Source organism: Salmo salar, chromosome 26 (assembly GCF_965601325.2).
Source record: "Salmo salar chromosome 26, fSalSal1, whole genome shotgun sequence".
In the NCBI taxonomy this organism is placed as follows: domain Eukaryota; kingdom Metazoa; phylum Chordata; class Actinopteri; order Salmoniformes; family Salmonidae; genus Salmo; species Salmo salar.
In genome coordinates this window covers 14,957,253-14,970,064 of record NC_138316.1, presented here as the reverse complement: position 1 = coordinate 14,970,064, position 12,812 = coordinate 14,957,253, and the positions used below count along the sequence as shown (strand labels likewise).

General features: G+C 42.0%; 1 protein-coding gene across 2 annotated transcripts; it reads left to right on the top strand.

The window, feature by feature from the left end:
• Positions 1 to 1,198: 1,198 nt before the first annotated feature.
• On the top strand, positions 1,199 to 12,509 carry dync1li2 (dynein, cytoplasmic 1, light intermediate chain 2). Of its 2 annotated transcripts, none has more exons than XM_014175516.3 (13): positions 1,199 to 1,506; positions 2,282 to 2,355; positions 2,527 to 2,643; positions 2,827 to 3,057; positions 6,330 to 6,496; positions 8,036 to 8,129; positions 8,257 to 8,392; positions 9,336 to 9,447; positions 9,554 to 9,613; positions 10,227 to 10,271; positions 10,442 to 10,559; positions 11,175 to 11,303; positions 11,936 to 12,509. In XM_014175516.3, the coding sequence occupies exons 1-13, from the start codon at positions 1,412 to 1,414 to the stop codon at positions 12,040 to 12,042; spliced, it is 1,485 nt and encodes a 494-aa protein (XP_014030991.1). In that variant the 5' UTR covers positions 1,199 to 1,411; the 3' UTR covers positions 12,043 to 12,509. The 2 variants fall into 2 exon arrangements, with proteins under 2 accessions (XP_014030991.1, XP_014030992.1); XM_014175517.3 differs by having other exon boundaries at positions 11,941 to 12,152.
• Positions 12,510 to 12,812: the final 303 nt, after the last annotated feature.

Genomic DNA, 12,812 nt, shown 5'->3' with positions numbered 1-12,812 from the left:
ACGTATTAAAATGTATGCACTCACTACTGTAAATCGCTCTGGATAAGAGTGTCTGTTAAATGACTAAAATGTCAAATGTAAACGTATCCATCCTCTTGCAGCCCCTCTACGCACACACCGTCTCTGTTCATTAATTCAATCTTGTGGAAGACCTAAGAAAATTGAATTCAAGCAGTCGAAATGATTATACGTCTTAGTTGTTTAAATTCAGATATTGATTGAGCGAACCGCCGTACACGGATCGGATCGTCTAGAAACAGATCGGTTTGGTATGTTAGCTAACTTTAGTTTTTAGTTCAACGCTTGGTAGCTTTTAACATAAGCTCCCTGTCTTGTCTGTCAGTAAAGCCAGTTACACCAAGCATTGAAGGAAGGCAGCTAGCAAGTTAGCTAGCTAACTAACGTTACATTTTGCTACACCCTCAATAACATCTGCTAAATATGTGTATGTGACCAATACAATTTGATTTATTAAGTATACAAGTGAATACTGTACCAGCGTGTATTTTCTTATAAATATAAATATAGATAAATGAAAGGCTAAAATTCCATTATTTTCTCTTCATTGTTAGCTCGGAGTTTAAGATTTTCACTGTAAGGTGCATTTACATCTGCAACCATGTGCATGTGACTAATACACTCGCTACATCTAAATCTAGATGTTGCCTTCTTATGATTCCACTAGGTGGCATCACTTTACTTGTCTGCTATACGGTCGACTGTCTACTGCTTTATGGTCTGTTCTGCTGCTCCAGTTCATTTTCTTTGGTCTTGCAACTGATGCGCAATCAGCTCTTTCCACCCAAAATTTATCCAAGTGGATTATGGCCGAGCTGCAGTTGTTAAGCGTACAATACCCAATATAAAAAAAAAAAAAGTATTGCAGGATGACATCATGCAAGCCAACGCGTTCTGAGCTCTCTGTTATTATGCCTGATCACAATTAGCCTACACAACACTTTCATGGCAACTTGTTGTTTTACGTTGTCTTATTTTTTCCCCCTTTCATGATTACAGTAAATAATTGATTAAATCATTATGATATTATTAGATGTAGTTTTGGGAGGAGGCTGTCTGAAACCTACAGTTAAGTAGATGCACTCGGTTTAGTATGCGCAAAATATTGTACACTAGCCCACTTCAGATATTTTGATTGGGCCACAGAAAAGGGAGTGAGGTATTATCACCATAAATTATCATCAGCTTTGACCCATGGTCTGTATCTGGTGCTTGATTGATAGCAAAATGTGGTAGGTATCCTACTTCTCTGTGTTGTTAAGCTATAGATTTTGCACCGTCAATGATGAGCCGCGCTCCGGGATTTGTTGCGGTGTAAATCGCTTGCACACAGTTTTAACAACGTTCTAGGGCGCCCAAGTCGCGCCTCACTCTTTGTGGCTGTAGAAAGAAGATGGCTCCCGTTCTGGAGAAGAAGCTCCTGGGTGCAGCCGGGGCAGGCGACACTATGGAAAATAACAACGAAGACGAGGAAGGACAAAACCTATGGCAAGTTCAAGTACTCGTGATTTACAATGTGCTATTTTCTGTAACGGAAAAGCTTTTTACTAACTTGTTTAATGTGCTTTGTCACTGCCGGGTGCCCTCATCAACGGTCCCGGATGCCTTCAAAACAGTTAACTTGCTAACTCGTAGTTACAATAGCAAACGTAAGCTAGGCTACACAACTTCGCTTTAGCTAGTTAGTGTAGGTACATAACTAACCAGTTACAATAACAAACGAGCCAAACTTATAGATAACTAGGCAGGCTAACCAATATTCACACCATATCAACACTACTAACAGGCGCGTTATAGTAACTAGCTAATTAGCCAAGTTATTGTCGTCTGATTGTGCAGGACCAAATAATATACAGTAGTTAGCTAACGTTAACTAGCTTACTTTCCAGCTTGCCCCGTAGCCACAGAATAGTTGTTGGTCCTTGATAGTTACGGCTACACCTACATAACTAGCTATGTTTTAATAATGCCAAGCCAGTCAAACTTATTTGATAAAATATACAAAATTAAGAAACGATCTAGCTAGCTATGCTCAGTGACTGCTGACTCACGTTACCTGGGTGACTTGACACCTGGCAAGTTGATGCTGACACGCAAAAGCTCATTTGACAAGGTAGGCTAATTAGCATAACAAGTGATAGCTAGCTAACGGTCTTGGTGGGCAGACAGACACCTACCAGTAGGCTATGTGTTAGGCCTAGGCTACTTAATTTCATCATGTGATAACTAGCTAGCAAACTAATTGCATTGTTATTCCCTTCAGGACTTCAATTCTCAGTGAGGTTTCAACACGTTCAAGTTCTAAGTTGCCATCCGGGAAGAACATATTGGTGTTTGGTAAGTGTAAATCCATGGCCTATAGTAACTTTTAATCACTACGAAAGGGAGAAGTAGCATATTTTCAGGAGAGGTTACATGTTATACAAATAATAATACATGTTTTCAGTCAAATTAACCAAATCATAATAATAACACGATAACATTTCCATTTGTGTGGAAATGTTTCAGGTGAGGATGGGTCAGGAAAGACAACGATTATGGCAAAACTCCAAGGAGCAGAGCACAATAAGAAAGGAAGAGGCCTGGAGTATCTGTATCTGAATGTCCATGATGAGGACATAGATGGTAAGTTCCCTGTTTCAGTGGCAAAAAATACAAGTGTACATGGGTTAGGCTACATGTTTGCAGTTGTAAATGAGAACTTGTTCTCAACTGGCCTACCTGGTTAAATAAAGGTGAAATAGAAATGTTTTTTAATTTTTTACAATGTTATTTTTTGCGTGACTGTACATCTCTGAATTTTTGCAGACCTTACACGCTGTAACGTGTGGATCCTGGATGGGGATTTGTATCACAAAGGCCTGCTAAAGTTTGCAGTGACAGCAGAGTCGCTGAACGACAGCTTGGCAGTGTTTGTGGCAGACATGTCAAGACCCTGGACCATCATGGAGTCGCTCCAGAAGTGGGCCAGCGTGCTGCGTGATCATGTGGACAAGCTCAAGATCCCACCGGAGGAGATGAGAGATATGGAGCAGAGAAGTAAGTAGTGCTGAATCATCTACTTCACCTTGGCTGCTGCGACAAAGTGTCTGTGGGGTTGATTGTCCAAGCCAGTCCTAACATTGAGCTGTGTTTGTTTGGCAGTCAGACAGTAGAGGTGATGATAATTGCTGCCTTTTATGTTGTGAGATGCTTGTGGAGCTGATGACATGGTTTTGTTTGGCAAGTGTCTGCAGCATAGTGAACATCCCAGACAGAGCCAATGAGATGGATGCTTACACAATGAGATGGATGCTTACACAACAGATTTAGGCTACATTTGGATGCTGGCTGATTTTTACATTTAAACTAAAGGGAACAGCAGTAGAAAGCACAGACACTGAAGTATAAAATTACACATGCTCATGGTAGTTTGTAGGTCATCAGAAAGGCCCATGATTATCAGCTGTGCTCAGTCATGACCAAAGCCTGCTCTGTTGATCACTGTCTTATACTGAGTGCTCCCTCCAGATAATTTTTTAGAAATGATCATGAAGTGCTCTTTTGTGCTTTTTGAAGTTGCATGCTCTTACAAGAGCCTGGGGTTATCTAAGGTTCTCTTGAGCAGGCTGTCTTTAAAGGTTACTCTACTTGGAGATGCTTTAGAGATTGGTTTGATTTTGCAATCAAAACTAAACCAATGCCATGCTTAATGTGCACATGTAGACCTAGTGGATAGGTTCACCATTGTTTTTGTCATCAATCCACTGTAGGCCTATGACTACTCTGGATTTTAAGTGTCAGTTTTGTGATTGGAGAACCACTAGGCCTAACTGTTGATAAACTGAAATGTGTGGAAGGGGAAGTGGCAGAAGGATGATGTTTCTGAAGGCAAAACAACCTTTGAGGTAAGGTAGCACATTAGTGCATTCTATGCAAATATTGTGAATATTTTGCATAACCTGAATGCTTCTACTGGACAAATAATCTGTGATTTGCTGAATCTATACCGTAGGCTAAATTACATTAATTTTGGTAGATGAAGACTTGGTTTGTCTTTCTCAATATAGGGAGGAAAGCATTTGCATAGTAAAGCCTTGTTTTTCATTGTGGATTGTGTTGTACTAGTAAATACATTTTACTTTGTTCAATAGTGTAGGCCTAATTTTGGTGAATGGTGTTTGCTGATATCCAACACAGGTAGCCAGGCTGGCATATGCTCCAACAAAAGAGTTTGGCAGGAATACACGCCACCCACAAGCAGTTCCAGCTTTCTAATCTAGCAGAGTAGCATATCATCCAGACAGTGCTCATCTTTCAGGATGTCAGTAATGATGTCATCACTGCACATGTCGGACTAGTCCAACATATCCAAAGGGAGGAGGGATGGCCGGTGTCCAGGCGCTCTTACAGCAGTGTTGCATCATGGTTTCTTCTGACACCAGAGTGAGTCTAAGCATGGAAGGGATATCGAGTGGGCAGGACGTTCTGGCTCAGTTGAAACTGGAGCAGCTTGATGGTGCTCTGTAGCAGAACCATTCCTTGCTGTATCATGCACTGAAATAACACAGATCAACAGTTTTTCTATTCACAACTGTCATTTTCAGAATTCAGTATTATCTGTGTTATGTTTCTGCATTACAGGCCACAAAGCTGAAGGGTCGTGCAGGAAAAAGAAAATTATGCTTCACATTGTTCATAAAGTTTTATCAAGGCTAATGCTTACACTGTAAAGCTATTTGGCCCCACCTATGTTTGTACTAGAACGGTTAAGTGGGCAAAGTCGAACGATGGATGATTCACGCTCTTGTCTCTGTCCTTCTGATTTAAAGTGGTGTCTGATTTTATAACTGTACAGATGAAGGTTAGAAGTGTGACCACTGCACCTTTCTGACAGGCACTTTACTGTTGTTACCTCAGTAAAGACGTTTTGCCGCTTAGTCGGGTTATGTAAGAAATGTAGGCCAAAACTATGTATGTCACTCCCACCAAGGCAGTCTACCAAAATATCCAAGGACAAAAACACAGCTCGATGGCTGAAAAGTGCCTGCCTAAGAATGTTCTTCAAGGAAAACCATGTGAGGGAGGCATTTGTTTTGTACAACCAGTTATTTGAGTTCTTTGGAGATAATTGTTTGTCCAATAGTCTAAATGCCATAGTGTTACACTAGGGAAATTGCACATTTGTATCTTTTGGTTTGTCTTTGTTAGTTGAGACTGTTGCATCCAGGCTCTGCTGGCCCCCTGCAGCTTTAGCTGGCACAGATCAGAGCCTGAACAGGCAGTCTGATCTCATCCCTGCTCCCAATCAGCTGGAGTTTAAATCACAGGGCTGAGGCCAGGCAACCCAGCACCCTAAGGGTCGTTCTGTTTTGTTCCTGGTGGAGGAAAGTCCTGTAGCAACACTGGCTCTCAGGGTCAGCTGTAACCATATTCCTCAGGTTCCTGAGGAAGGGGAAGTGCCTTCCCAGACCACTGCTCAGTGCTGCTGTGCTGGGATGCATACAGCAGCATACAGCTTCTGCTTTATACCAAAATAGACCTTGTAAGAATAGACCTAGCCTTTGTGTTTTACTGTAGCAATATATGCATCCATCACTCTTACTAATCATGTTAGTAAAGCTCTTTGGAGTGTAAATATATTAGCAAGTCGTACTAAAAGCTTTTGCATTTGTTTACATATCTACCGACTACAGTCTCTAGGGTTGCGTCCTGTAGCAAGTCTAGGAGAAGCAAATGATAATTTTGATATTTTGTTGAGATGGAGTCGACAGCACATAGTGGCATGATCATATAGACGATGGATGGGTTGTTGTCTGCTTGACTACAGCAGACGGTTAGTTATTTGTGTGTAAAACACAGTGGGAGTTATTCTCCAGCCTGGTAGTGGAGCAGGCAGGAGAGGAGCTGCCTTCAGATAAGCTCACGTCTCTACAGACCTGGTGTAGCGAGTTCTGTAGCTCAGTGAGAATGGCTGGGTCTGGAGAACAGGGAGTGTGAGGGGCTGAGTGCCTTGATAGCCAAGGGTAAGACCCCAGTCCTTCCCTACATAGCCTACAGGACAGGCAAGCAGAAACTCAACATCATCTGTTAAGAATGGGGACTACATTTTCTTTCTCCATTTCAGGTCACTTGGTCTTTAAAAACTCAGGGCCCTAGTTATGGAGTACCCATTTGTGATGCTGTCCTGCATGCTTTATTTCAATCAGAAGAAAATATATGCTCTCTATACAACCTGTGTTTAAATCTTGTAAAGATTATTGATCCTCCAAATGAAGAAGGTTCATTGCGACTGGCCTAACCAATGCGGCCGTCCCCTGTCTGCCCCACAGTGGTGAAGGCCTTCCAGGAGTACACAGAGCCGGAGGGAGCCGACCCAGCCTCTCCCCAGAGACGGGCTCCCCCTGCAGGGGGGGAAGACGAGGGCGTGGTGCTACCGCTCGGGGAAAACGTACTCACACACAACTTGGGCATTCCAGTGCTAATAGTTTGCACAAAGGTAAGTTGAGGCTGGTTGAATATTGGTACCTGAAAGAAGTAGCCTTCCATTTTTAGGCACCAGTATTGAAATGAATAGCCAATTTTTGTACTAAAAGATTTTAAATAACACTGAGCCTCAGATTCTACACGGGCCCACAACTAACTAGTACACCGTTGACTCTCCTCTCTGGCAATCCATTTCATGGTTGGTGCCTGATCATCCCCTGTCTTGAGCTGCTGGTTTTTAGTGTTGCCCGTGAGGCAGCATCTTCAGCCCATGAAAGCACCACATTATTCCATGTCCATGAGCTTCTGGCAAATGGCTGCTTTAAAAGAACACACTGTTGTCAGTCATCAGCACTTCACATGCTAGTTATGACGAGGACGAGTGAATGTGTTCTTTTCACTGCTCACTGTTTTTCTGTTTCTCTTCTGCCTTTAGGGAGAAAAGGGTTATTTCACTCCTGGGGAATTCATCTTGGTCTTTAGTAAAGTTCGTTGAATATACTCAGAACATTAGTGAAGTGTCCTCTCTTCAGGCACTATACATAGGGAATTTGTGGATTTGAAGTGTGGTATGTCTTCGAAGAGACTGCTGTCATTTGGTGTTCCATATTTTCAGACTATTTGCTGTATTTTCTAAATCCATTGTGTCATTGATTTTGATTGACAGATTGAGTGCAATGTGTAGTTCTCACTAACTGCTGCAGTTTACAGAGCTATAAGGAATGTGAATGCCAGTTTACTCGCTGACACAGATACACAGGTTAACTGATGAAGCATGCTAGCAGATACCATAGACTGCCAGTCATTGTGCTAACGCTAGTTAGCATTGGCTCGCAAAACTACCTCAAACTTCCTTCATACTGGACACAGAGATATATATATATATATATATATATATATATATATATGGTATCCACAAGTTCATCTGACTCTGGGGAAGTAGATAAAGAACATCATTGCTAAAATCGCGAAATATCCCTATAAGTCCCAATGATTGTTGCACTTGGGTATGCATATTTAATCAGGCCTGCTGTCTTTGCTACTGCCATTTTTTAATTTCAGGAAGTAGCTAGCCTGGCATTCCCTGAGTCATGCTCAGCCAGTCAGCCTTGTTGTTGTCAAGGTAACCATCTTGTGGTCACTGTGGAGAAGTTTATCTGTGTGAGAGACAGGGTGGTGCCTGCCTGCAGGCTTTTACTGCTCCTTCCTAGAGGGAGGAGGGGAAACTTGCAAGCGAGTGGAGGGGAGGAGAGCGGAAGTGGGGGAGGGTCGTGGCTGAGACTGAAAGGGAGGCATGGCGTAGTGAGCGAAGTCATTTTTATGTCCCGCAGGAGGGTATGGTTTTCTTGCTCCAGTTGTTGCTGTGTACTTCGCTCTTTCTCGCTATCTCTCTTTCAGTTAAATTCTAAGGGCTTTATTGGCATGGGAAACATATGTTTACATTTGCCAAAGCAAGTCAAATAGATAAACAAAAGTTTTTAAAGGGAATAGAGACATTTCAAATGTCATATTATGGCAATGTACAGTGTTATAACAATATCTCTCTCCACAGTGTGACGCAGTCAGTGTTTTAGAGAAGGAGCACGACTTCAGAGAGGAGCACTTCGACTTCATCCAGTCCCACATCCGACGATTCTGCTTACAGTGTATCCTTTCTACTCAAACACAACACTCTCCCTTAGAATGACAGGCCCCACCATAGAGATATAATAGTGTTCTATTTAATTTTGTGCCCTATCATGTCTCTGCATGTTCCTTAACCCCACCTGACAGATGGAGCTGCCTTGATTTACACATCTGTCAAAGAGGAGAAGAACCTGGACCTCCTCTATAAATACATAGTGCACAAAATATACGACTTCCAGTTCACCACGCCTGCCTTAGTGGTGGAGAAGGATGCTATTTTAATGTAAGTGAATGCTCAGGTATGCTCTGTTAGGTGCCCACATATTGAGGTAACATTAATTTCCATCTTGTGATTTGCCCTTTAATTTCCTCAAAAATAAAAAGGTCTACGTTTTTTCTTTTAGTCATTTAGCATAGGGGGGCCCCCCTTCCAGCGTTGGGGAACACCTCGCACCCCACCCCCCTGCGAGCACCCAATGTCTATTTATATGGTCACAAGCACTGTTTATGACAAATTTTCCACACCCCTCTTGTTGGTGGAGAAAACTTTGTAGGTTCAAAGCTTATTTCCTGCAGTTCTACACATTTTGTTATCTGTTGCAAAGAACATTTTGCCGTTTTAAAGCAAATTTTCTTGCAATTCTATACATTTTGCCAATGTAATGTGTATTCGTGATATTTGAGTGACAAAAAAATTACAACCATCTTTGGGCTAAAAAAAATAAATTTAAACGTTGGCTGACATGGGCTAGTTCATCTGGACATTTCTGACAAGTTATAAATAGTTCTCTAAGATATGCAATGACTAACATGACAAGAGGAACTGATGATGCACTACCCAATTGAAATTTCACCTTGTGCATTCTACTATTACAACTTTCAAGAGTAAGCTTTATGCTGGACTGCATACCCCTGCCAACCCCTCACACTCCTCCACAGTTTGGGAACCACTGATTTAGCAGACACACTTATGCAGAGCGAGTTACAGTAGCAATTAGGGTTAAGTGCTTTGCTCAAGGGCACATCGACAGATTTTTCACCTAGTTGGCTCAGGGATTCGAACCAGCTAACTTTCAGTTACTGGCCCAACGCCATTAAAAGCTAGGCTTTTAACTGGTGGACAGTTCTGAAGTTATATGAACGTGTACTGTATTGTCTTTGAAAGTTATTGTAACAAACTATTGGTCATTGCTCGAGTACCAAACAAAACTGTTTTCTTTTCCTAGTCCATCTGGATGGGACAATGAGAAGAAGATTGCAATTTTGCATGAAAATTTCACAACGGTGAGACCTGAAGACCCCTTTGAAGACTTCATCATGAAGCCTCCAGTACGGAAGGTAGGATCATAAGACTTCTACAGATAACATGTCTTGGACTTTTGGAATTTTACAAATGTTCCTTACGCATCTCCCTTGCTTTGACATTCACGTCTTCTCTCTCTAGCTGGTTCATGATAAGGAGGTAAACGCAGAGGACGAACAGGTTTTCCTTATGAAGCAACAGGTATGTGTGTTTGTTTACATTCCAGATCACACAGTTCTGAATGCCTTTTATGTTTGCAATTCCATGTCATCTCTTCTAAAGATGCACACTAAATGGTAGTGAGCTGAGAAAAAAAATATTGGTTTTGTTCAAAGCTAGGATTGTGGATAGTGGAGCCAGTTTAATTTTATTAGCCTTTCCCAGGCTTCAAAGCCTGGGGTACCTATTCTGCACTTCCTCACGGGCAAATCAGGAGTTCTCCTTCAAAGCCTGGGGTTCCTATTCTGCACTTCCTCACGGGCAAATCAGGAGCCTGAGAACTCCCAGGGCTTTAGCGTAATTGGTTGAAAGGGTGTTGTTTCTGAGAGATCACATGGTTGCCTCAGGGCGAAGAGCGCTTCCTCTTTGTAGTGGGCTTCAGTCAGTCCCTATAAGGTCAAGCTACCTGTATCCATCCATACAATGTTTGTTTCTACTATGCCCATAATCTGTGATGTAAGAAAATGTTTCTGGGAATGTTATGGGGGTTGGAAAATATAAGATACAAATGCTGAATTTTATGGGCTAAATTATTTCAGGAAAAATGAAAATGTAAATATTTTGTCTTACACCATTTTTATTTTTGTCTGTTAAGTCTTTGCTGGCCAAGCAGCCGGCCACACCAACAAGAGGAGCAACAGTAAGTGTGATAACAACAACCACTTTTTTAATTTATTTTTTAATTTATTTTTTTTCCATTGCCACATTTTCTTGACATGCGTGTTGGATGACAATCATTTCATCAATAGGAGCCATGATTAATTTTAATTGCCTCACTACTCCGCTCTTTGTCTTCCGTCTGTGTTTCAGGAATCTCCTGGACGGACTGCTTCTGGCTCTCCTCGACCCACTGGCCGTACAGGCTGTACCAATGTGGCCAGCGTCTCACCAATGACCGCGGTCAAGAAACCTGACCCCAACATGAAGGGTAAGTTGGACCACTGGAACTTACTGCCCACCCTTTATTTGTGTTTTTACAGAGCATCATTGAAACTGTTGTATGAGAACTGGCAGTCATTTGGGCAACACTTCATTTGGGTGTTGGAAGTGGGTGACTGCTGTCTAACCACTGCCCCCCTGAGGTAGCTATTGAAATAATTCCATTAACAATAGATTCCTGCACACCTCCCTCCGCTGGCCTTGCTTGGGGAGAAATATTGACATTTTCTCCATTAAGCTCAGTGGGGAGCCGTGCATGCCAGCGTGAATAGATCTGCTTAAATTAAACCAAATTTATTTGAGACCTGCAACCCCCACCCTGTAGTTGGTTGCTGTTGGCAAGGACATGTGGGGAGGAAAGGATTTGGATACGCTATACAAAAACCGACAGTTAATCCTCTAGGAATGCATGTGCATTGAGTTATGTAAATGGTGTTCCAGTTAAAGTATGATCCTGTATGTGCACTGATGTTTTTTTGTGATGAATATCATCATCATACAGTAATAACTGTTACGTGCCTGAATTGTATGGAAGAGAGATCTCTCATTTAAATATCATGGTTCTGATCCTAAGGGATGCTTGTCTCATGTGTTTGTGTCTCAGGAGCAGCAGCAAACGAGGGAGTGCTGGCCAACTTCTTTAACAGCCTTTTGAGTAAAAAGACTGGGTCCCCTGGGAGTCCAGGCACCGGAGCTGCCGGAGCAGGATCTCCAGGATCTGTCAAGAAAACAGGTACGGCCTCCTCTGGCCTGGCCCTCCAGGGTGTCACTGGCTTCTCTCTGGTTTAACTGCCTCTTGTTGTTGCCTTTGGGCCATGCTGTTTGGAGGTTTACCCCTAGAGCCTGAAAGAGAGGGAGTTCTTGGCAGGTCCTAGAGGAGGGGAAGAGTTCCACTAAACTCCTCTGCCATTGGAGGAACTAGTGAAAGGCCTGTATGCATGGGACACCACAGCTGTTACCAATGTGTCATTCTTTGGCTGCAAAATGTCACATAACCACCCCAAATGACACCAAGCACGTACCACGGCTCACTGCTTATCTCTCGTTTTTGTTCGTCCATTCAGTATGAAGTTGTATTAACCCATTATCTCAGCATACTTGCACTGCCATGGCCTAATGGCCTTGTGCAGCTAATGACATAAAACTGAAAGAATATGCATGGAATGTTTTTTTTAATGTCTCAGGATTGGTTTTGCATGTGTGCGTGTACTTGTCACGTGATGCAACGGAAGTCATTTAGCATGGGACCACATCTCCGTCAGTTTCCATCCGCTTGCTGGCCTGGCCATAAGTCAATGTCTTATTTCTAGTACAGGCACAGAAGCTACAGGAGATTACTTTCTGCTCTCTCTTTTATTTTCCAAGGGCAGAAGCCGGTTTTGACTGACGTCCAGGCAGAGTTGGATAGAATGACTCGCAAACCGGACTCCATGGTTACAGCTAACAACACACCAACAGAGAACGAAGTGTGAACGCAACAACAGCATTGTCCACTGCAAATACTCTGGAAAACAAACACACAAGCATAAAAAAATAACTAAATAAGACCAAATTCCCAATGTGTATATCAGTCAGCAGACAGTAGTTTTGCCAAATGAGTTTGAGATGCTATCAGATATTTTGGTAATATGGCGAAAGAACGAAAGTTGGAGGTTTGGAGAAGGAGGAAGACTTGGCTGTATCTGTCCTTATTACTTCAATTGTAATGTTGTTTTTTTTGCAAGGGATGTCAGGTTAAGTAATGCGTGCACACTCCTTGGGAGGCAGCCAAATCCCCTGGTCTGCGAGACCTCAGCTAGGGGATACACAAGCTTAAAGAGTGGAAAAGTGCTGTGGCCTCTTGTTCAGCTAATCTTATGGAAGGAAAGCAGTTGTGATAAGAACAATTAAACCCTAAATATATTAATTAAAAAAAATGAAATACTTGCAAGTGTATGTAGTATGTAAAAAAGGTTAGATATGATACTGATGTATTTATATATAAAAAAAATCTTTATTTTCTTTTTCTGCACTGTTTGTGATTAGAAAAGGGTTTAGATGGCTATATCTCATATGTTAAACTCCACTGACGTCATGACACTAATGTGACAAATACAGATAGCTGAAAGCAAACAGTGGCATCTGCCCACAAAATGGCAGGTCCAACTAGTCATCTTTAAAGATTCTGTAAATATCAGCGAAATTGCAATTCAAGCTTAGGTTTTATTTTGTACAAAATGCAATTATTTTACAAAATGATGAA